Below are 22,848 nucleotides of genomic sequence, written 5' to 3' on the forward strand. Positions count from 1 at the left end.
TTTGTAATAATTACGTAGTTTATTGTATTTTCATTTTAATAGAATAATAATTACACGCATATATACAAGATTAGATATGTACAGTTTTGGTGACCTCCACTATATTTACACTGAGTCCACATATAATAATCACTAGGTCCACACTGGGCGTGGGGCGTGCCTTCGTCATCGGCAACCGCAACCCATCACCATCATATCCTGATAGTTTTTAAGCACCACTTGATTATGTTCGTCCATATATAACATAGAAATAGGCGATAGTTGTGTTGGTATACAACACGCTTTAGGCACTAAGGCTGGGTCCACTGAATTCACTAAAGTTTGCACTATTGCGTGATTAGTGCCATTTAGATGATCTGCGAGCGGGAACGGGCAGTCACCCTGACAGAAATAAGCTTCGTAACCAGGAGGCGCGACAATCCAGTCGCTCCAGCCGACTTCCGCGAAGTCGACAAACAGTGGCCGCCGCTGGCAGATTTCACGAGCTTCTTTACGACGGTGGTGAGGTCGATGACCACGCCGTTGTGTTGCTCTTTTATTTCGAGTTAGACGCGACTCCCCATTCTCGCGTGCTTCTCTGGCTCGCGCATCTTCAGTGTACAGCAACAGCAAGGGTTGCTGAGAGCGCCATTCTTCTTCGTCTTCGGTCGCTCGTCTTCGAACTCTTACGTGTGGCCGTTTTGCATCAACGTTGTGTTGGCCTTCTTCAATAACACGCACTAATAGTCCATGGTTTTGATCAGTTTCAAGGAGCCACCGTCGCACTGCGTCAATGGCGTCTGCTGTCACTGTGCCCTCGCCTGGCAATAATGTCACGGAATCGAGAAGTCTTAGAATTGGAGTCGTTTTCCCTCGACGACCAGGACGTACAACGTCATATAGTAATAGGCGCTGAGGACCCGTCTCTTCAGTCGCGCGATGAAATTTGAGATCAGCACCACGAGCTACTTCATCAGAGGGTACTCCACTTAGGTTGAAGAATAGGCGAAAACGATGTTCGCCTGGGAACCTCGCATCGAGCTCCGTCGGTACGTGCTGATATGAACGGGCCGTGTTTGCCGCAGCGGCCGGTATGGCTCCGCTTGCCTCGTAAAGCATTCGCATGGCGCGTGGTATAGGCGGTACTGGAGCGGATCGACGCGACGGTCTCTTCGGCAGACCCAACAACGCCAATAACTGCTTCTCTGCAGCAACACGCGTCGCTTCGTCGAGGCCCGCGGCTGCGCACAGCGCCACCAACGCGCACACCACCGCGCATGCGCACGCCCCACGCATAATTCTCCTCGACCCACCTGAAACCAAAAGAATAATAGACGTTAATCATTAATTAATACGAATATAGCTTAGAAATTATAAACATTTTAAAACTTAGTAAACTGAGTTTCAATTATCTTAGCACATTATCATGAGGAAGTTTTGAGACAACGCTATAAATACGTTAAAGTGAACGTCATCGGAGTCTTTCAAATGATTATAAATTATGTGTAATGAATTAGTTTTACCGCGAACCGAGAACTTCCTGGAGAAGCACATACATTGATGCGTTTTACTAGTTAAGAGTGAGCTAACAAAGAGTGATAGTGTTAGCAACCGGCAGTTGTTTTTATCTATAAGTATTTTCTAACAAATGCACTGACATGCTTACAATGTAGTACACTCGTGCATAATTATTATTTTATATACGATCATGGATTCTCTGCAAGCTAATAATCTTTTTCTAAAGCGTATATATTTCGTGTTTGGTAGTTTCGTCTGATTGGTTTGTTTACATCAACATTTTTTTTTCTTTTAATACGCACGTTTAACATATTTTTTTTCATATTATAACTAGGCATTCAACATATTACATGACACCAAACAGTACGTCAAATAATATTAACATGTTTATGTAATGCAATGCCACTTGGTAATAACTAGCAGCACTTCGAATAAGAATAAATTTAGTATTGCCAAATACACACTCTAAATAAATGAATTTCGATGTTCATATTATAATCACAAAATGTGGGCTGTATTAAAAAGATTAACTAAAAAACCTCCTAATTAAAAAAGTTTATAGAAAAAAATATTGTTCTGAATTTTTTAGTGGGAACTTTTTTTTGCTTAAAATTTGACCATAAATTCCATTGAAATATGTATTTTACAATATCAAGTAATAGAGCACGAAATTATATAAATTCATCTGAAGGGGCTAGTCATTTTTGAATGTAATTAATATCAAATAAAGTGAAACTTTCAACTAGTTGCAGAGACGCCTGAACCGTTATCATATTATTTTAATATTCATATTAATCCTCCTTGGTGATCAAAGATAAATCAAAATAAGAACAAAAAAATATCAAACAAGTCCATTATACGCTGATATCAACCGTAAACAAGGCTCTATCATAAAAGCGCTTTCCAAAACTGTCGTGTAAAAGACATCAACGGGATGCATCTATATTTATGAATAAATTCTTTTAACACCATGTTATTCACCAATAATAAAAAGTAAAAGAACACAAAATTTGTACTAAATGTGTTCTGATTTGTCAGTATCAAACAAATCTGGAGATACTCAAGACTAACTAAATTGCGATACGTAATAAGTGCGGTCTAGATGTACCCGATCGAGAGAATTAGGACGATCTGGAAATTTAAATGAGGACTGATAGATTTATATGTTTGTTGTTATTGTGTTTTGATCATTCTAGCTCGGTCGACCGGATTGCGGCGTACGTATTTCGAAAATAATGCGGTCAAACCGGCCGCGGGCGCACGACCACTCGCCTCTCTCACTCACCCAAAATTTTAACGCATCCAACGTAGACGGGTACGCAAAATCCGCGATATCCTCGCGAGGGATTCGCACGCAGGGTCAACGCTTCGGGAAGAGATTGACTCGCACTAGTTCACGAACGAAGCAACGGCACATAACAACGGAGTGTGGTAACATGACTGGCGCGATGTGCTCGGCGTGCGTGCTCGGCTGGGTTACAACGCATGACGTGCTCGCGACGCGGCTCTCGCGGGCGGAGTGAGCGCCGGCGCCGTGCGCGCCAGACGCGACGGCGTCGAGCCCACCCGCGGGCGTGCCGCACTACGCCCCCGCCCCTCCCGCCCTCGTCTCTCAACCACCATCGCCTCTAACACCCATTTACATTCCTATTCATATACCTCAAGGAAAAACAGTCACGAAAAAAAAGACGAACACTCCATAAAAGAGTCGCTGTAACCGGAAGCAATGCATTCTTATTTTCTAATCTATTTTATTGAATCGTCTCACATTTGCAGCAAGATCAACTATAAGACAATCCATTGTGAAGACGAGATCACTACAACAATGACTCTACGTTGCTACGCCGCTACGAAAGCTACGATTTTTTCTAAAAAGCAATAGGGGAAAATGTGTCTCTTTTAATATTTTTTTCCCCTCGACATCAGATACATTAGAACTTTATACAAAAGGAATGAGATTGAGTTTCACAAAAAATGTGTTTCAGATGTTAACTTGGTAAGGATTTACAATTCAGAAAGAGATAACGCTACCATTTCTTATCGGCAAATGTAATACCTGTAAAGTTGGTCTCAACACGTCTGGCAGGTAGGATGTTAACTTGGTGCGTAACATTGTTTTCACTTGCGCACGCACCTGTCCTGGCAGATGACATCCGACAATAGACGTTAGATTAAATATTGTTCGAATAAAAAACGCTTACATATCTAGGCGATGACTGTACCGAGAAACAATGATCGCCACTTTCATTCAGGTGCTAAGAAAAATATTGTCAACAAAACGCAACGCGGCTTCATAACATTAAACACAAATACGAGGCACGTGAAAGTATTTTTTTATTTATTAATCAATTCGATGCATTCTTCGTATAGCAAAATCGCCATTTTTTTATTATTACTTGACGAAATTGTCGCTTTAAGTAATAGAATAAAATTTAAGAAAGCGCACAATGTTTTAATAAACTTAGTTTTTTCACGGTTGAAATGGTTTTTTTTTTTCCTGTAAAATTTCAAAATAATACCTTGTGTATCTATTTTAATTACGTTGTTCAATTATTTTATTATAATTGCATCTTACCATTTTGTCACAATTGTTAATGCTTTACTGCAAATTTAAATATGAACAAGACAAATTTACCGAAAGTTCATACTCTATTAAATAGTATTTTCTTAAGTTAAGTCTTTAATTTAATGGATTAATTATATCCCTGGCGTTGTGGATGTCCATTAACTATCTGAGAAAATCTGGAGGGCTGTAAGTTTATCTGCTTCATAACCAATAAAAATACTGAATGAAGTAGGTATGTAGTATTTTTTGGTTAAGAATATTCAACTTTACAGCTACAATAATAGTAATAAAAAAAAGTAAGAATATAGCAAATAAAATATTAATAGTAGTTAGTGTCAAGAATCCTAAATCAAAATAAATGTAAAATATTCTTCGAAACTCATCGTAGACTTTAAAGTAATTACATGTAGAGTAAATTTTTAATTTAATTAAAGTGCTTTTGTAGCTTTGAAATTATTTTGGAGACCTGAAATTTAATTGTAGATTCAATTAAAAATAAAAAATTTATACGTATTTCGAACCTTTTCAAATTCTTATAATATCCTTGTAATTCAACCTTGTTCACATAATTATGATTGAAATTGGTATGAACTATCAGTTTCTCACATAAAACTTAACAGAAATCACTAGCATCTACACCTAAAATCACTAAAGATACGTCTTCACCTCACGGTAGCTAGTGTGAGACTGACAGAAGGTGTGCAGGATACTTAATGTATATACTAAGTGTCAAAGAAAAGTGTCGTCATTTTTACTAGGAAGACGAAAAAATAAACCACCTGTTCTTAGAAAATATTGAATTTCACTGTCTGTTTGTGGCTAAAAGGTCAAGTATTACATAATTAAAAAATATATATAGAGGCAGTTTTTTTTTATAATATATCGTTTTTTGAATTTTCATATAATTTTTTATGATTCAAATAATTATAGAAAATTCCTATATTTATTCTCTTTCAGGCCTATGATATGAAGTTAAGTATTGAAGAACACTAAATGTAGAAGAAGCAAGTCAAATAAATGCCGTAGATAAACAGATTGAAGTCCATAAATAACATGATAGCCATACTGGTAATGAGGAATATTATGAGCCTGTACGGGTAGGTATTGTAATACTGTTTATTACTTCCGCGAAGCAATAATATGTACTATACAATCAAGATTTAGTTCTCGTATCTCAATAGGCGGCGTTCACATTGCATCTCCAGTAACCATTTAATACCAGGTGGGCTGTCACCTAAGGCACGTATCAATGCAATAAAAAAAAGAATAAAGTCGCCAAAAGAGTTTTGTGCGAGACGACACACGACTACCAACAACTCGATACGACGAACCATTCATACTAACTCGTAGTACTCGCAAATATCTGCCTCCGTAATCTAAACTCTGATATTGTCGGATTTAGTGAATTCAACTGACACATTTATGAAATCGCATTTCATAAATACATCTTACATTCTAACACAAGATTCAACCCCCAGGTCAATGAAGAGGTACAGTCAATCATTTGATACGATTGTATCGATTGGTAATTTTACTTTTACATCCGTCGTCAATATCGCTTAGACACAGTTAAACGGGGATTTTAAAAAGAACAACTTACCCTGAACCAATATGACAATTGAATTGTCACCGACCTACTTACTAGACATGTCGCGAAAGCTGTGAAGAGAGCTAAAGTTCCAAAAAATAAGAATTTTGTAGATCATTCACAACCTGATGGGGAACAAATCAATTGATAAAAAAAAATCTCGTGAAGATAAAGTAGCAGTATCGTGCAATAATGATATTACGCTCAGAGTGAAGTGCTAGAGCTCTAGTAAATTCAAGAAATGTAGAAAGAAGAAAAAATAAATGAAGATCTCTTGAAATTTATATGGATGATATACTTTAGGTAGTTAGTACAGCCGGTAGGCAACGGCTTGGCTCTGCCCCTGGCATTGCTGAAGTCCATGGGCGACGGTAACCACTCACCATCAGGTGGGCCGTATGCTCATCTGCCTACAAGGGCAATAAAAAAAAACTTTACAATTTTTGCTCGAATTTCTGCCGAGAATCATTAATGTTTTCAGTAGGTGTATTGTAAAGCAATTTTTATTCAAATGCAATAGAAAATTCGATCCTACACGCCTCAAGGCGAACAGTCGTGTTAATCTTGGAAGTCCCTGGACTGCTGTTGTTGTCTAAATCTAATATGTCTAAAACTAAAATAAGGTTAAAATGCTTCATCTTGCCTAATAAACAGTTAGTTTAGTTAGTTCCAGCCAATAAACGTTTAACAGTTATTTTAAAACGAATTTTTAATTGGATTCCTAAAAGGACGATGCTGATGCAATTTTAATGAATGTTTCAACTAATCAGTACTGCCATTGTAACGCTGAACAAAGCTTAACGATAATTAAGTCACTAGCTAATTAAGCTTTAAATGTGTAAAATTCAAATTGACCCATACCTGCATTGCATTTAGTTAATAAGCAATTCATAACAATTTTTTACTAAGAAGGCAAGTACATCGATCAGTGCGGTAGGCAGCGGCTTGGTTCTGCCCCTGGCATTGCTGAAGTCCATGGGCAACGGTAACCACTCACCATCAGGTGGGCCGTATGCTCGTCTGCTTACAAGGGCAATAAAAAAAAAAAAAAAAAAAGTTATAATATAGTTACAAAGTTGTAATTATAATAGATGAAACAGCTCACGTTTATGATTTGACTAAAGGTGTGAATTGGAATAAGTAGTTTCAAAACATCAAAACTTGATACCTTAACTGTGTAGCAAGTAAGTTATTAATCGTTCGTACGAAAACAGGTGCGTTATTATTTAATTAGTTTAAATATGGTCGGACAGTAGGTTTGTGCTAGTCAAAGATCATTAAATTTTAATTTATTAAGTTGGCTATTAGTTTCTGTACAGTTTAAATTATAATAAATTATTATTCTCAAGTCTGTTCCACGCCATTAATTCGTTTATAATGTAAATTTAGCTTTAAGGTAAATCTTGATAATTTTGGTTGCAGATACTATTTAGTAGTTTTAATGTCAGAGTAAAGAAAGTTCAAGCAATACGAATAGTAAGTATTTTAAAATACAAATATACTACATAGGCTATTTTCAAATAGAATATTATAATTTATTTGAAAATATAACCTACAAAGTTTTGAACTTCAACGAAACTCGTTACAGAAGTAATAATAATAATAATAATTGAAACTTCAAGAGTTATAAATTATACATATACTACATGTACATAGGAACTGTATTATTAAAATGTAAATACGAACGTGTGCTACAAACATTAGCGTTACATTCGAATAGACAAATAACCCAGTAAGCTTTTTCAAGCTGATGGACGGCACAGATAATAAATTTTAAATTTAAAATTTAATGAGATCTTATCGCAATTATCTTAAGCATTAAATCATTTCGCAAATCACGGTGATTGCTACTGGCTACTGCATTTGGCTACCGAAGCCGTTACGCGAAACGTATACTGTCCAATTAAGAAAGAGCTACAGCTCAGATAAAAAGCGATGTAATTTGGAGGTCTTTGAAATCTGTTATATTATAAAGATGTTTTTGGCGCGCGTCTCTCGCTAGTCATTATATTGAGATATACACATACATGCTTACAGCGAAAGTTTGAAATATTTTACGACCAGTTCTGGTTGCTAAGGTTTTTAAAAAGTATTTTGAAATGAGTTTTTTGATTATGTTCGGAACATCCGCCATTTACCTTAAGTAATTTCAAGAATTAAAATTCATAAGTGATGGCCAAATGATACGACTTAAAGACTGAAAAAATATTGTTTTACTATCCATTTCATGGTATCAGATTTTGATAAATAACTTGAGATGTTACAAGCCGGTTTTTTTTATAATATAATTTTGTATGAATGCATATTCATTCAAAATAAAATAAAAAATAAAAATATGCATTCATACAAAATTATATTATAAAAAAAAACGAAAGTTACGCGTTCTTACATTTACGTTCGCAAATGTGGAGAATCTTACATTAAAATCAGAGCACTTATGTGCGTTGATGGAGTAGTCGCCGGAGCCACACCGTCTACACCCACGACCGGTCGCGTCCTGCCACGTTGACTCATGGCCAATTCACGACTCATATACGTAATTAGCCCATTAGCACGCACGTACCGAATAAATGCTCAATTAGATCAACGACCGTCGGGAATAGCTCGACAGATTACGTCCCTCTTGTACTCTTAGGACAGTGTTCTTTACAATTGACAGTTCGTTCCCATGTTAAAATCAACACTTAAGAATGCAATTTCTTAAGTAGTTTCTTCCCCGGTCAATGTAATAAGATATGTTTCTATTTTACTTCCTTCACTTTTGATTCGTATTATCTTAGATACTTACATTTTTTATACACAAAAATGTTAAATTTACTTAATATTATTACTTTTTCCGCAAAATGATCTGGATCTTATCCAACAATCTAGGATTTGATGTCATAGAAATTCTATTCAATCTACTGTAGAGCCAAGAGATAAACGCAGTAGTTGGTGGGTATAATAAAATATTAAATACATAATTAAATACCTATAATGGAAAAAATAAACTTATTTTATAAACAGAAGAAGAAGCGAATACCAGAAGATAATAGATTGTGCAAAAAAGGGAGATAGGAAGAAATTTGAAAGACGCATGATGTAAGGAACGATTTTGTGAGGAACGCTTTTATTACTGGTGATAGGACCACTTGTGAGTCCGCACGGGTAGGTACCACCGCCCTGCCTATTTCTGCCCTGAAGCAGTAATGCGTTTCAGTTTGAAGGGTGGGGCAGCCTTTGTAACTATACTGAGATAGTTTATATCTCAAGGTGGGTGGCGCATTTACGTTGTAGATTTATATGGGCTCCAGTAACCACTTAACACCAGGTGGGCTGTGAGCTCGTCCACGCAACTAAGCAATAAATAAAAAAAAGAAGATTTCCCTCAAAATTTGCGCTTAGGTGTCTAATATCCAACATTAGAAAAAAAGGTTCTGACTCTTTATGGCGACATAATATATGTAAATGTTTCAGATGCCTTTGATGAGTGATAATACACACACATATATATTTGTATATATATTTAGAATATAAAGGGCATAAACAAAACTATTTCATAGTGAAGTATCTTATTGGTCAAATAATAAAAAGGTTTTACATAAAACGTCGAAAACAACAGGGACACAGGGATAAATAATTTTAATTTAATTCTATTTAATAAGGTATAGCAACTCATCAATGTTATATTATCGTTTATAGCAAACATTATAATTTTGCGATGTTTTGACCTATTCCTATTCACACAGTGTTCACGTGATGAGAAATCGAAAATATATTTCTTTTAAAATTTTTACTGTTAATACGAGACACATTGATTATGGTATAATAGGCATTAATCTGACACTAATCACCGGCACATACATTTGCACGTTATTATTTGAATACCAACGTTCATCACAAAGATCAGTCGAGATTATTTCTTTTTTAATAGCATTAAGGCTTGGACGAAACCGCCTGTATGTGGATATTCTTAGTTTGTTGCAGCAATCAACTAAAATTTTTGATCGGGTCATATTTAAGTATTGAATGTTATTTTTTTGTGACCAGTAAGACTAAAAATCTTTATTTGCAATATTAAGTACATATACAATGTATATTAGTTCTAAATTTTTTTTTTATTATTTTAATTAAAGGTTTTATGTGTTGCATAACAAAAAAAAAAACGAGGTGTAAAGTTGTGTATTTAGTTGTAATTTTTTTCCGCTATAGAAAAGTCACTTTCACAACACTTTTAAGTGCACACAACGGCATATTTTTTATCTCCATAACAGCTGTTTTATATCAACATTCCACATTATCCCTGAACTTCAATTTCAACACCGCAAAAGCGGCGAAATTCATATCAAAGGGAGTAAGTACATTAAACTTTATTAAAATTTAAAAAAAAAGATAGGTTTCGCGATTTCTTGGTGATATACATACATAATCACACAGTGTTCACGTGACGAGAAACCGGAATGTTTTCGTAATTTAAATTCTATATTAATTCTGTAGCTATGCATAACATAACTACTAGCAAACTAACAGCCCATTGAGTTCATAACGCTAAATAGCTCTCCGACCTGGGACGTGATTTCAGTCTCCAGGGTTCCTAAGTTTCCATGGTACAAACTGCGCCTAGTAAAATAAAATATTACTAAATATTTGTTAAACAAAACTGATTTACTGTTCAAACTGACTGACAGCTTTGGGGTAGAAATATGTAGGGTTTTGGACAATTTTGGGCTCACAGTACAAACATTAGGTACTCAAATTTAAAATTTTCAGGTTTCAATCGTATTGTAAGACCGGCGATGTTTTGATTACCTCTTATTTTATTGAAATTACAAGATAACTACAAAAAAGTAAACGAAACTTCGTATTAAATGGAACCACATCAACTTTTTCATTCGAATGTGTGAGGCGCATACCTTATGAGAAGAACTAAAAAAATCCTTAAGAAATAAACTTTACACTGCCCAATTAGTCCAATTAACATTTTCTAGGAGCTGCCTCGACGAATGAAATAATTTCAAACAGTTAATTTTAATTGAAGACATGCGGCTAATTGTTTTACCACATAATTTGTCGCGCGTTTTTCACAAGTGCCATTTGACGTCTTGTTTTTGCGATAATAATTTTAATGGCATGGAAGAAAAGTCAGACGCGCATATGAGTATTCATTATAAGCTAAAAAAATATACCTGGTACTAAATGATATTATTTTGAAACGAAAGTTAAAGCAATGGATTTGGGCACACCATTTGTAAAATGATTATTTTATACTACAATACGAATAGTGTAAATTTAATATTGTTGAAATAAGCAACAAATAATTTTGAGAGTATTGAAAAAATTGAGTTGAAAAAATGAATTGAATTGAGAAGTTGAATGATTGAGAGAAATCGAATTGAAAATTGAAAAAACTTCACTCCATGCTTAACATTTAATACAAAATGTTCCTATCACGGAATTCCTGGGATATAGTATTGTATAGAGGTTCTTTTTTTATTGCTTAGGTTGGTGGACGAGCTCACGGCTCACCTGGTATTAAGCGGTTACCGGAGCCCATAGACATCTACAAAGTAAATGTCGTCACCTACCTTGAAATATAAGTTCTAAGGTCTCAGTATAGTTACAACGGCTGCCCACCCTTCAAACCGAAACGCATTACTGCTTTACGGCAGAAATAGGCAGGGTGGTAGTACCTACCCGCGTGGACTCACAAGAAGTCCTACCACCAGTAATTACGGAAATTTTAATTTTGCAGGTTTGATTTTTATTTTGAATTATTGAACATTATTGAACATTTGTTGAGTACGTATTTCATTAGAATAATTGGTACCCGCCTAAGATTCGAACACCAGTGCTTCGCTCAGCACGAATGTACCGGACGTCTTATCCTTTAGGCCACGACGACTTACCTGCTAGAACCATGAATATATGCCTAAATTGTTGTTATTTCATACTATAATACGCCGTTACAAGCGTTACTGAGCTGAAGCTGTAGACCTATTAATTAGTTAAAATAACATTATAAGCAGGAAAATAAAATAAAAATCATTTACCTACTTCGTCTTCTGACACTGGGACATATGGTACGTTTGATAATGCGTCTCGCTCATCACAACCTTGACAAACACGTTATGCTAACAGAATTTACACATACAAAAATAAAACGTTACATTATTTTATAGAGAACGAGTAAAATTTTAATAGTAAGATTAATTAAATTTGTTGGTCTTATTATCAGAAAAAAGTCGGTTGAAATTAATTTCCTATCAAAATATATTGTGAACAGATAGGATTAAATATAACAGCTATTTCAATAAACTAATTTGGTACATACACAATTAAATTTTAATTTAAACATTTTGGATATTAATCATGCTATTCTTAGATTTTAGCCTGTTTGTATATGACATTTAAAATTTTACATGACATTTCTTAAATAACATGTATTAATTTAAATAATTTGTATTTTTTTGTATTGCAATTGGCAAAGAGCAAGCCTTGAGTATGTCAACAATTCTGTTCCGATTCTTCTCAATGCTGAAACTGTGGAACCCAATCGTAATAAATTCAAAAAGGTATTTATTTTTAAGTATGTTTTTTCGGTAGGCAGCGGCTTGGCTCTGCCCCTGGCATTGCTGAAGTCCATGGGCGACGGTAACCACTCACCATCAGGTGGGCCGTATGTTCGTTTGCCTACAAGGGCTATAAAAAATGTTTTAAAAGCGCCTTTAAGCCGTCATGACTTTATGTAATGTAAGTCATGACTACATCAAAATGCCTGTCGAGGAAAATATCTTTCGTTAAGTTTTTTATTGATGTTATCTATCGTGGTGTAAATTATAAGACGCCCAGTACTCACGTATCAAGCATACAGGTGTTCAAAGCCGTATGTATACATGTAGCAATGCCCCTAACGAAATACTAGAAGGTGCTTAACCCATATTCTAATAAAAATCAAATGCATATAATTTATCAATATTCGTAATTATATGGTGGTGGGGCGTTACGGGTCCAAGTTGTTATGCATTCTTGTCTGAAGGCTGGAATGGCCAGATAATTGAGACTTCAACTTCAATAAAATAAAATAAATAAAAAACCCACCAATAATAAGTAGGTGCGAAAAATTATTACGGTGCAGATTTTTAGATCAGACTAATAACCTAATCGTGTTATCAGACTTTATAAACAGTTTTTTTTAAATTCCAAATTAATTAACATTTTATAAGTTAATTACTTATACATATTAACTTATTTATTTTGTGCAAATATATAAATAGCAAAAACACATTTTTCAAGTTTTTATCATGAACCGTTCACCCAGTCTGCGAGGAACCAGCGAATTGCTCGACGGCTATGCACGGTCTTCCTTAGAACTTCGATGCTCGGACAGCGAGTTCGGAATGTGACACGTTTCAGTCACGAAAATCGCTCCGTCACTGGTATATTGCAGCGAGCGCCACCATCACCAGATAACAGAGTTACATCCAGTGTGCTTAGTGCGAGTTTTTTAACGTTCTCGATAGCGTAAAAGTTACCTCATATTTGTATCGAATGGAATCGCTTACCTACGTTTGCCGCTGGGGGCGCTGTTTCAACTGCATTCAAAATTGGATAAAGTTCGGCGCTAGCGAGAACGTTGAAAAACTCGCACTAAGCACACAGGTCTGAACACACGCTACCTCGAAGCAAATGGTGCTGTATTATCATACCACCCTGACCGCGAATACCCACTGCGAATACCGCAGTATTGCAACGCATTCGCGGGTCAGGGCCATACGGAGGCCCCTTAAAATACCATGGACCGCACCACGAACTCATTGAAGCGGCCGGTTAGTCTAGTACAAGTCTTTACACTTCTAATTGCTTTTTTTTTGTTAATATACCTAGCTGAGAGCCTTGAGAGGCTATATCAGCGTAACCTTAACTAATAGGTGAGCTCACGGGGCTCAAACCTGACGACGTTGCTAACACGAATCTTAGCAAGAGCCGTGCTTCGCAGAATCTACCACGGGATCGGAAACGCGATCCACTGAGAAGATTCGGCGAGAAACTCAGTGGGCTATGTCTGAGGGTTAATTTACTCATCGAGTCCTTCGTCGCAAGTGACGGGTTCGACGAGAACGATGAGCGGTGCTTGAGGTACATAAAAGCACCTTTAGTGGATCGGGAGGATCCGAAATGACGTGTTCTAATTGCTTGATTCAATATTATTATACACCTTGGTGGCCTTATAATAGATATATATATAAGCTGCGATGCAACGTTGCAATATTTACATACTTTGACCTATTTGGCATCTTTTATAATTATTTATATGTATAAGTACCTTTTTATAATTTCCTGATTATGTTTGAAACCAACATAGTATTTATTTCAGTTGTCTCCCACATTTATATTTAATTACCAATTAAAATTTATAAATTAAGTAACATGTTTTTCTGTCCGGACAGAAGCTGTTACGTTTTTTTTTTTTTTTTTTTTTCCTACCTAAGCTGATAGCCCTAGCGGCTATTTCAGCGTAACCTAACTTTAGTAGGTGAGCTCACGGGGCTCAAACCTGACGATGTTGCTAACACGAACCCTAGCAAGAGTCGTGCTTCGCAGAATCTACCACCGGATCGGAAACGCGACCCACTGAGAAGATCCGGCGAGAAACTCAGTGGGCTGTGTCTGAGAGTTAATTTACTCGTCGAGCCCTTCGTCGCAAGCGACGGGTTCGACGAGAACGGTGACCGGTGCTTGAAGTACCTAAAAGCACCGTTAGTGGATCAGGAGGATCCGAGATGACGTGTTTAGGGCGACGTCGACTGCTTTCCATTCTGTCCGCAGGATCGGGAATGTAGTTACCGGCGGCCACGATGAGAGGGTTCTCGTGTCGTGCCGCTTTATCGAAGTGGCGCATGGACGCCGACTGAAGATACTTACTGATGGACTCTAAGTCCAGGTCGTCATGGAGGTCGACGTTCCTGACGAACCACGGGGCTCCGACGGCTATCCTGCAAAAACGGGATTGAATAATTTGAAAGGATTTTAAGTGTATGCGGGCCGCGTGAGCGAACACTACACTTGCATAGGTCATGACGGGGCGTATGCAAGTTTTGTAGAGTGTCACCTTATTTCTAAGGGACATTTTACTTCGCCTACATATCATCGGGTAGAGACGTCCTAGGATGAAGGCGGCACGATCGCGTACCGTCTTGATGTGGGGGCGGAATGTCATCCTACTGTCGAGGGTGACGCCTAAATATTTGACCTTCGGGGCCCACGGTATGGGCTGGTCGTACATCGTGATTGGGCGAACGGCGGGGGCGGGGGTGTTGACGCGCCTAGTCGGGAGAGGGATGCTCAGCGTGGTGTTCGGAGGGCGACCCCTTTTGAATAGCACCGCTGTGCTTTTCGTGGGGTTAATGTCGATGCGCCACTTCCGGAACCACTGTCCCATGGTGGTAGCTGCGGTCTGAAGTCGTCGATGAAGCAACGCCTTCTTCCTACACGAGTAGTAGATGGCGGTGTCATCGGCGAAGAGCGCCAGATGGGTCTCCGGAGACCGGGGTATATCGTTAATATACAAACTGAATAGTAACGGGGAGAGGGCGGAGCCTTGCGGGACTCCGGCTGTGACGTGACGGGGCCGGGAACGCGTTCCCTCGACTCGATATCGGAACGAACGGTTCGACAAGTAGTCTCGTATGATGAGCACGAGCCTGTCTGGCACTCCCATGTTATACAGTTTGTATATCAAACCGTTGTGCCAGACTTTGTCGAACGCCTTCGCTATATCGAAGAAGAGGGCTCCTGTCGGAATGGGTTTCCGCCTGTTCAGCCCTAGTAAGATGTGCTCCGTGAGGCGGTGCACTTGATGGACGCACGAGTGTCTGGCGCGGAATCCAAACTGCTCGTCTATAAGAATTTTATTCGCGGATACGAAGTCCCAGAGGCGTTTACGAAGGAGCCGTTCGTAAAGTTTGCCTAACGCCGGGAGGAGACTGATGGGGCGGTAACTCGCGGTTTCGTTCTTCGGTTTGCCCGGCTTGTGTATGCCGATAACGTCCGCTTCTTTCCACGCCGCGGGAAAGATGCAGTTCGTCATAGCAGCATTTAATATGGTGGCCAACATCGTTATCAGTTGGGCTGGTAACAGTTTAAGCGCGCGGTTGCGGATGCCGTCGGAGCCGGGAGCTTTCCGTGGTTGTAGGCTATCGATCGCCTCCTTGACCTCGGAAGTGGTAATGGGGGGTAACGCGTCCGAGGGCGGCAGGGAAGCTCTGCGCTCGACCTCCCTGTCGACGAACTCGGTGTGTTCGGGGTCCGCGTGTTGAGTGCTGGTGGTGCACTGCTCTTGCAGTGCATCGGCCAGCAACTCTGCCTTGTCATCGTCATCGTAAGCCGGTGATTGGCCTGAGGGGCGTACGAGAGGCGGCATAGTGGCTATAGTTTCGGACTTGAGGGTCCTAGCTAGTTGCCAGTATGCTTGGTGAGTGGGCGCGAGTTCTTCTAAATAACTATCCCAGTTTTCGTTTCGGGCGTCGCTTAAGCGGGATTTGACCTCCCGCTGTAAGCGACGCATCCGAGTCCGGTTTGAATCCGTGGGATATCGATCGTAGGCCCGGATTGCCGCGTTTCTGATTCTAACGAGGTCCCTAAGATCGGGGGAAAGTCTGATGCGGTGGAAGCAGTCCTCCACATCGACTTGTTTCGAAGATCTTATGATCGCCGTCGAGACGTGATCAGTGAAGATGTTTATGGATTCGACGGTATCCTCGGGGGATGGAGTTGAATCCGGGCCGCAAGGGAGGATTGGTGGAGCGGTGTCAGCTAAGCACGTGCCCAGCTTCTTCCAATCCACCATGGTCCTCGTATCTGGTTCGCGGTTGAGTGGGCGACCGAGCTGCATGACGACAGGTCGGTGGTCTGAGTCGAGTTCTGACATTGCCTCGATGGAGCGTAAGCGCAGAGTTACGTTCCTCAGTAGTGCCAGATCTATTGTGCTCGGACGACGCGCGGCGTTGTACGGATAGCACGTGGGGGTCGGGGGGTTGAATACTTCGAATGTGAGGTCGTCTATGAACGCGTCGAGACGCCTACCGTTCACATTCGTGCGATGGCAGTTCCACCTAGTGTGGTGGCAATTTAAATCGCCTGCCAGGATGACCGCGTCCCCCATACCGAACAGTGTCTCGAGGTCACTGCTCAGGAGGGGTTTGTCAGGGGGGAGATAAACGGATGCGATGACGATCGGCTGGTGTCCCGTCAGCGCGATGCGGCACACTGACGCCTCGATATGTAAGAGCGAGGGAGTATCGAGAGGGACGCAGTGCAGGGCCCTCCTATAGTAAATGACAGTCCCGCCCTTGCGGGCGGAGAGTCTGTCATTCCTAACCATGACGTAATTCGCGACTTTGGGGTCGCGACGCGAGGGCTTTAGGAAGGTCTCCTGCACCAGAAGGATGTCGATGAGATTATCGCGGAGAAACTCATATACTTGATCGCGCTGACGCGCGAGTCCGTTAGCATTATAAAATGCTAACTTTATGGAACGCGGTTTTTCCCTACCGTTGCACGCCATTGATTACCGGTAATCAAACCAGCGTGCGCTGGACGGACTCGATGACGTCGATGTACTCGAACGTCGCGTTTAGGCGGTCTTCGGCCGTGACCGCTCTGCGCATGGCGTCGGCGAACGCACGCATGCGGTCGATATTTATCGCGGCGATGTAGTCGCGAATAATTGTAAAGTCGTTTACAGCAGGCCGCGCGGGGCCGGGGCGAGGCGCGGGACCGGGCGCGGGGGCGGGGCGCGGCGCGAGCAGGGGCTGGGGTGCCGGTGGTTTCCCTGCCAGCGTGAGCGGCAGCGGTTTTGCCCACGCGGAGACGGTGGGCACCGGTGCCGGCACGAAGGCAGGCTTCGGCGCACGGGGCGCCGAAGTCTTTGGGCCGACGGTTTTTGGGGGCGCGTTGGCCAGACGCTTCCGCGGGGCCTTGGGGCATCCGCGGTAGTTGGCTGTGTGGCCCTGCTTCTGGCAGAGCACACAGCTCGGAGGTTCGGTCGCGGTCTCTTTGACCCGCGAACAGTCGGCTGTCGCGTGGTCACCGAGGCACTTCACGCACCGCGGACGCGCGTGGCAGTTGCGCGCGGAGTGGCCATACAGTTGGCACCTATGGCACTGACCGGGAGTGCCTTTTTTGTGTGGGGCCTCGACGGTGACCCCTGATAACCCGCAAACGGTGCGGAGGCTTGAGGCAATTCGTTTGCCTTCGGCGGTTGGTTCCAACGCGACGAGAACCATGTTATACGCGAATTTATCGCGCCCGCTGTGCATACGGTGCACACTTACTATCGGGTACGCTTGTCTGATTAAATCTTCTTTGATTAGCTCGACGTCGAGCTCTTTAGGTACTCCGCGTATTACTACGCGGAGCTCGCGGTCCTCCTGGAGTGCATAGGTGTGGTAGCCTATGCTCTCCTTTCGGAGGTAAGAAGTGAGGGCCCTATGGTCGCCCGGCGTTGCGACTTTTATTTGTATCCCGTGCGCGAGATTACGCGCTTGGGAGTAATTAATTTTGTTGGCCGTAAGGGCCTGGGATACCCGGTTCCACGACGACTTTTCCCGCAAGATGACCGGCGGCGGCGCGGGAATTTTGCGGACGGACGCGGGTTGGGGTCGCGGCGACGGGGTTGCGCGGCGAGGGGAGTCGGGAGAGACCACGACTTTTGGCCGCGACGCGTTCGCGGCCTTGGGTTGTTTCGGCGCCGCGGACGGTTCCACGGCGCGGGCGCGTTTTTTCCCGCGCGTGACGGTTTGGAACCCATCGGAGGTTCCGGGTTCGGGGCTGGCGGCCGACTCGAACTCCATCTCCGACTCGGAGTCGGAGCCGGAGCTCGATGCCGCGCAGGACGCTATCGACGCGGGCGCGGGGGTGGGGGGCGACATCGGCGAGTCTGGGATATTCGCGGCGGCGGCGAGCGGTGCGCGGGACTGAGCTGCTAATTTGGCTTTATGGGCCTTAAATTGAGTCATGATGTCCGGGCAAAACTCCCGGACGAAAAGGACGAACATGGCGGGGTCGTCGTCCGCCATGGTGGTTGTGCCCAGGGGGGGCGTCCCCGGGACTTAAAGCAACTCGCCGAAAGGCGAGTCCCCTGAGTGGGAGTTTAAACCCCCTGCGCTGTACCAGCCAGCAGTGATTTGCAGGGGGGGGATGCCTATGCCGTGAAAACGGCAGTCAGCTGGGATTGGGGTGGAGAGTTTGGGAAGGTGGGGGCCCCACTGGGTTGTGAGTGCCACAACAAGCGGTGATCGCAGTGGGGGTTAGTCTCGAAAGAGACTGTTTTTTTTAAAATGATAGATAAATAAAAATAATAATGACAATGGATTGGATGTTTTGGTGATAATATGAAATTGTCGTTTTCGATTGCAGAACTACGAACTCGAATTACGCTTTACTGAATCAAGGTCGCGATGCCAGCGACAGAGCGTCCGGAATGCAAAACAAAGTCGCGATCAAAGCGACAACGACGATGTCGTGCAAACTAGACACACAATCGCGACAGCAGCGACAATTATTCAGGAAAACGCGTCCGGGCTCAACAGCGTTGCGATCGGAACTGCGAGCTGTTACGGTTAAACTTGTTATTGACAGGTCACATTAGCAATCGTAATTGTTTTTTTGCAGATTACAGACACTAATAAAACTAAGAACACTAGCTTAAAATTGTCCGTCACTATGAAATATGTATTTTCAAGATTTCAAAAAAGATATTCATTGTTATCATATCAGATTTATTCGCGCCGGTAAGAAGCTATATTTGTTTACATTTACTAATTTTCTTAGTATTGCTGCATTTTCATTAAAATCTAAGGTTTACAGATGTGTCTTTCTTTGCGTTTGGTTAGGTTTCAGGTAAAATTCAATAACCGCGCTTTTCTTTGGTATCCTCAAAATATTTAAATATAAATAGATAAACTTTTGTATGTCACTCGCATCTATGAGGAGATCGTGATCATCCGTTCTTGACAATTTATTTTTTTACCATTTCCCATCATCCCACATGCGGGCATAAGAATGTTTCGAAAATTTGTTTGTGAAACATTAGTGAGCTCTCTTATTAAATCTTCGCTAACCATTGAAAACGTTTGGTATGAATTTCAATTTTTGTTTGCTATATTAATACCAAAGGAGACACGAATATATATATAATTGTGTAAAATAAGTTTCAAAAAAAAAAAAACTTTTATCATTTAGTCAATTTATGCGGTTTGAATCGAACGGTCGCCGAAGTCTCTTGGACCGGTTGTTGGTCAACGAGTATTACGCACACATAAGAAAGCCCGTACTACACATAAAATCTCAAACCTGCCTTAGAACTTTACATTTATCACTGACGGTACCGTCCAAGTTTCTGATATAGATGCCGATGCCTTCAACAATGAATCTATGGATCGGATCCATTCGAGTGAGTTTATAAATGACGCAGTTCATACCGTGATCGGTAGTAGTAAATAAATATTATCAACACGTGCACGTTTATAATGCAGAGTGATATAAAAACAGCATTTTGTTATTCGTTATTTAAAATTAATCAATAATAGCAACTGTGCGCGAACTTTGCACATGTTTGCATCGAGCGTTAGGTGCTAGTTGATAATTAATAGTTATTTGTTTAACGAACAATCACGAGGTAAGTACTTAGTCTGGTAAAAAATATACATAGTAAATTCTAATTTAATCGCAATGAGTATCCTGAAATACGTAGTTAGAAAAAAAAAGACCACTGCTATATCTGTAGAACGATTTCAACCTAATTGTAGTACTGGAAAAGAGAATGACAGAAGAATCGGGACAAGGAAAATTGTATAAAGGCTTCGATTCAGATAGTAAGATGAGTATAACTCTAGATGAAAGAAAGATCTTTAGATTTGCAGCAGCTTTAATTATAAAATAGCAAAATCTAAATATACATTTCTATTGCTATGTTTCCCTACAGCAACTAGGAGAAGTTATCCACCTGGTGTTAAGTGGTTACCGGAGCCCATAGACATCTAAAACGTAAATGCCGCCAGTCACCTTGAGACATGAGTTCTAAGGTCTCAGTTTTCAGAGTATAACGGCTGCACTACCCTTCAAACCGAAAGCAGAAATTAGCAGGGTGGTACCTACCCGTGCGGAATCTCTAGACGTCCTACCAGTAAAGTGTGCCATAACCAGCCATAGTAAATGTCAGCTTAAATTCGCTCGGTTTGTCACTTTGGTATTTACCTACACGTATGCTATCCTATTTTATTATTTAAATGTACTTATTTTTCAGCACTCCTTTGCTTTTTTCCTTAGAGATGATTTCTGTTTTACATTAACATCATTAACTCTGTAAACAGACCCCTCTCAATTCAACCATCGGTAACGCGCCTTACCTAGTAGTATGGAGGGTAGAGGTAACGAGAACCGCTCTGTGTGTGTGAAAAAGTGTCCGTTAAAATCTGCTAAACAAGAGTGGCGCTACAGTACCAACCGGGTAAATTAAAAAAAAAGCCGCTGAAAATTATTAAAATGAGATAGAGAAATAAAAAAGGACGAACGAACTGTAAGCACTACAAAATCACAAAAAGTGTGTTATTTAAAGCTGGTAAGAAAATGCAATCGATGTCTCCACGCTTTACCACAGCAATAATTTTAGGTTATATTGATGAAATTACTTTGGACTACGTAAACATGTGAGGTCTTGTATATTACACTGTCACTAAGTACTCTAGTCATTAAATACCTATATTAACTTTCCTAACTCAGCATACTTAAATCAGATAGCAACTGCTCAATTCATATCATACCCTGTGCCTATGCTAGCGTCATTCTCAAGGATTTTTGAACTGTTATTTATTGCTGAAAGTGGGACACTTTTTCAAGCTTCTCCCATAAGAGACGGTTCTTCTTACCTCTACCCTCCATACCCAGTAGTTTGAAAACTGTCAAAAAATTGGATTACAATTTTTGTTTTTATTTTGTGTATGTATTTTAATAAATAGTTAATTATATTATCTATACTAATATTATAAAGAGGAAAGATTTGTTTGTTTGTTTGTTTGTTTCGAATAGGCTCCGAAACTACGGGACCGATTTGAAAAATTCTTTTTCCATTAGAAGCCGACATTGTCCCTGATGAACATAGGCTACTTTTTTTTATTATTTTTTTATTTATTTTTTTGGTTTCATGTGTGTTTTAATGTTTCCGAAGCGAAGCGAAGGCGGGTCGCTAGTTATCGATAAATAAATATAGTGTATTAGATTAAGTAGGTACAGTCGATCTGTGTAAAAGGAGGCACCACTGTGTCAATCAGACCATGGAAACCGTCGGCCTTCTGATGCTCACGCTTCAGCGACCACCAATCCGAATGAGCGAGGGAGTCGTTATTTATACATACATGACTATGCTCATAGCGATAAATAACAGCATAGAGATGAAATATTGTTTAAATATATTTGTCGTTTATACATAGTAAGCAAGTGTTTTTTAGGTTTTTTTATGCTCGAAATGGAAAAAATTGCACATACTTGAATTGTTATTTTAACTGAGTATACAATTGATAATTCAATTATTAGATAACCTAGTGGCTTTCTGGTTTTTCCTTGGTGGACTGTATTTTATTGAAACTGTATTAATGTAACATTAATGGAATTTTATGTAGAATGTTTATGTTGAACGTGAGAAAAAACAACCCTGTTTATTAAATAAATGCTTTTTTTTGTGTTTATAAGTCAAAAGAACTGGTTGACGTACTTAACACGACTATCAATAATGAAAGCAATACTTTAAAAATTTTTTTTAAAAGGCGTTCATTGAGAGATGTCTTTACATAAATTGGCAGTTTTTTACCATACAGTATCGCATTTTTTTGGCATGCCTACTCATTCTGAGGCAGTCTATACTCTCGTATAAGCTTAATTTAATATGACAAAGTAAATTCAAAAGAAGGCGCATGATGCTATGACAGCGTACCAACAAATTTGTATGTAAAAAAAAACCATACGAATCCCGTGTGCACGAAGGCTGTAAGGTTTTTTGTAGCTTACATATCCATGGTCGAACACAGAAGACGGCTACTATAGTCATTTCCAGAAATGCTATTATGCCTGACATCAAATGGTGAGGATGGTGCGGATTTATAAAAAAAAGCAACAAAAACCACAAACCACTTTCAGAATGAGATTTATAAATTTGAATAATTAT

General features: G+C 40.3%; 1 protein-coding gene and 1 long non-coding RNA gene across 4 annotated transcripts in view; one reads left to right on the top strand and one right to left on the bottom strand.

The window, feature by feature from the left end:
* Dpp (decapentaplegic) overlaps positions 1 to 22,848 on the bottom strand; it is a 25,585-nt gene continuing 2,737 nt past the window's right edge. The window contains exons 1-2 of one of the 3 annotated variants that reach the window (XM_021350033.3): positions 4,585 to 4,780; positions 1 to 1,292 (exon numbers count right to left, since the gene is read on the bottom strand). In XM_021350033.3, coding sequence (XP_021205708.1) covers positions 166 to 1,275 — 1,110 coding nt within the window. In that variant the 5' untranslated portion in view covers positions 1,276 to 1,292; positions 4,585 to 4,780 and the 3' untranslated portion in view covers positions 1 to 165. 3 annotated transcript variants of the gene reach the window in all.
* Positions 11,855 to 19,495, top strand: LOC134199836 (uncharacterized). The gene is made up of 2 exons (XR_009974479.1): positions 11,855 to 12,202; positions 19,047 to 19,495. It is a non-coding gene; the product is annotated as an uncharacterized LOC134199836 (long non-coding RNA).

The sequence above is a fragment of the Bombyx mori genome, chromosome 12 (assembly GCF_030269925.1).
Source record: "Bombyx mori chromosome 12, ASM3026992v2".
Taxonomy (NCBI): domain Eukaryota; kingdom Metazoa; phylum Arthropoda; class Insecta; order Lepidoptera; family Bombycidae; genus Bombyx; species Bombyx mori.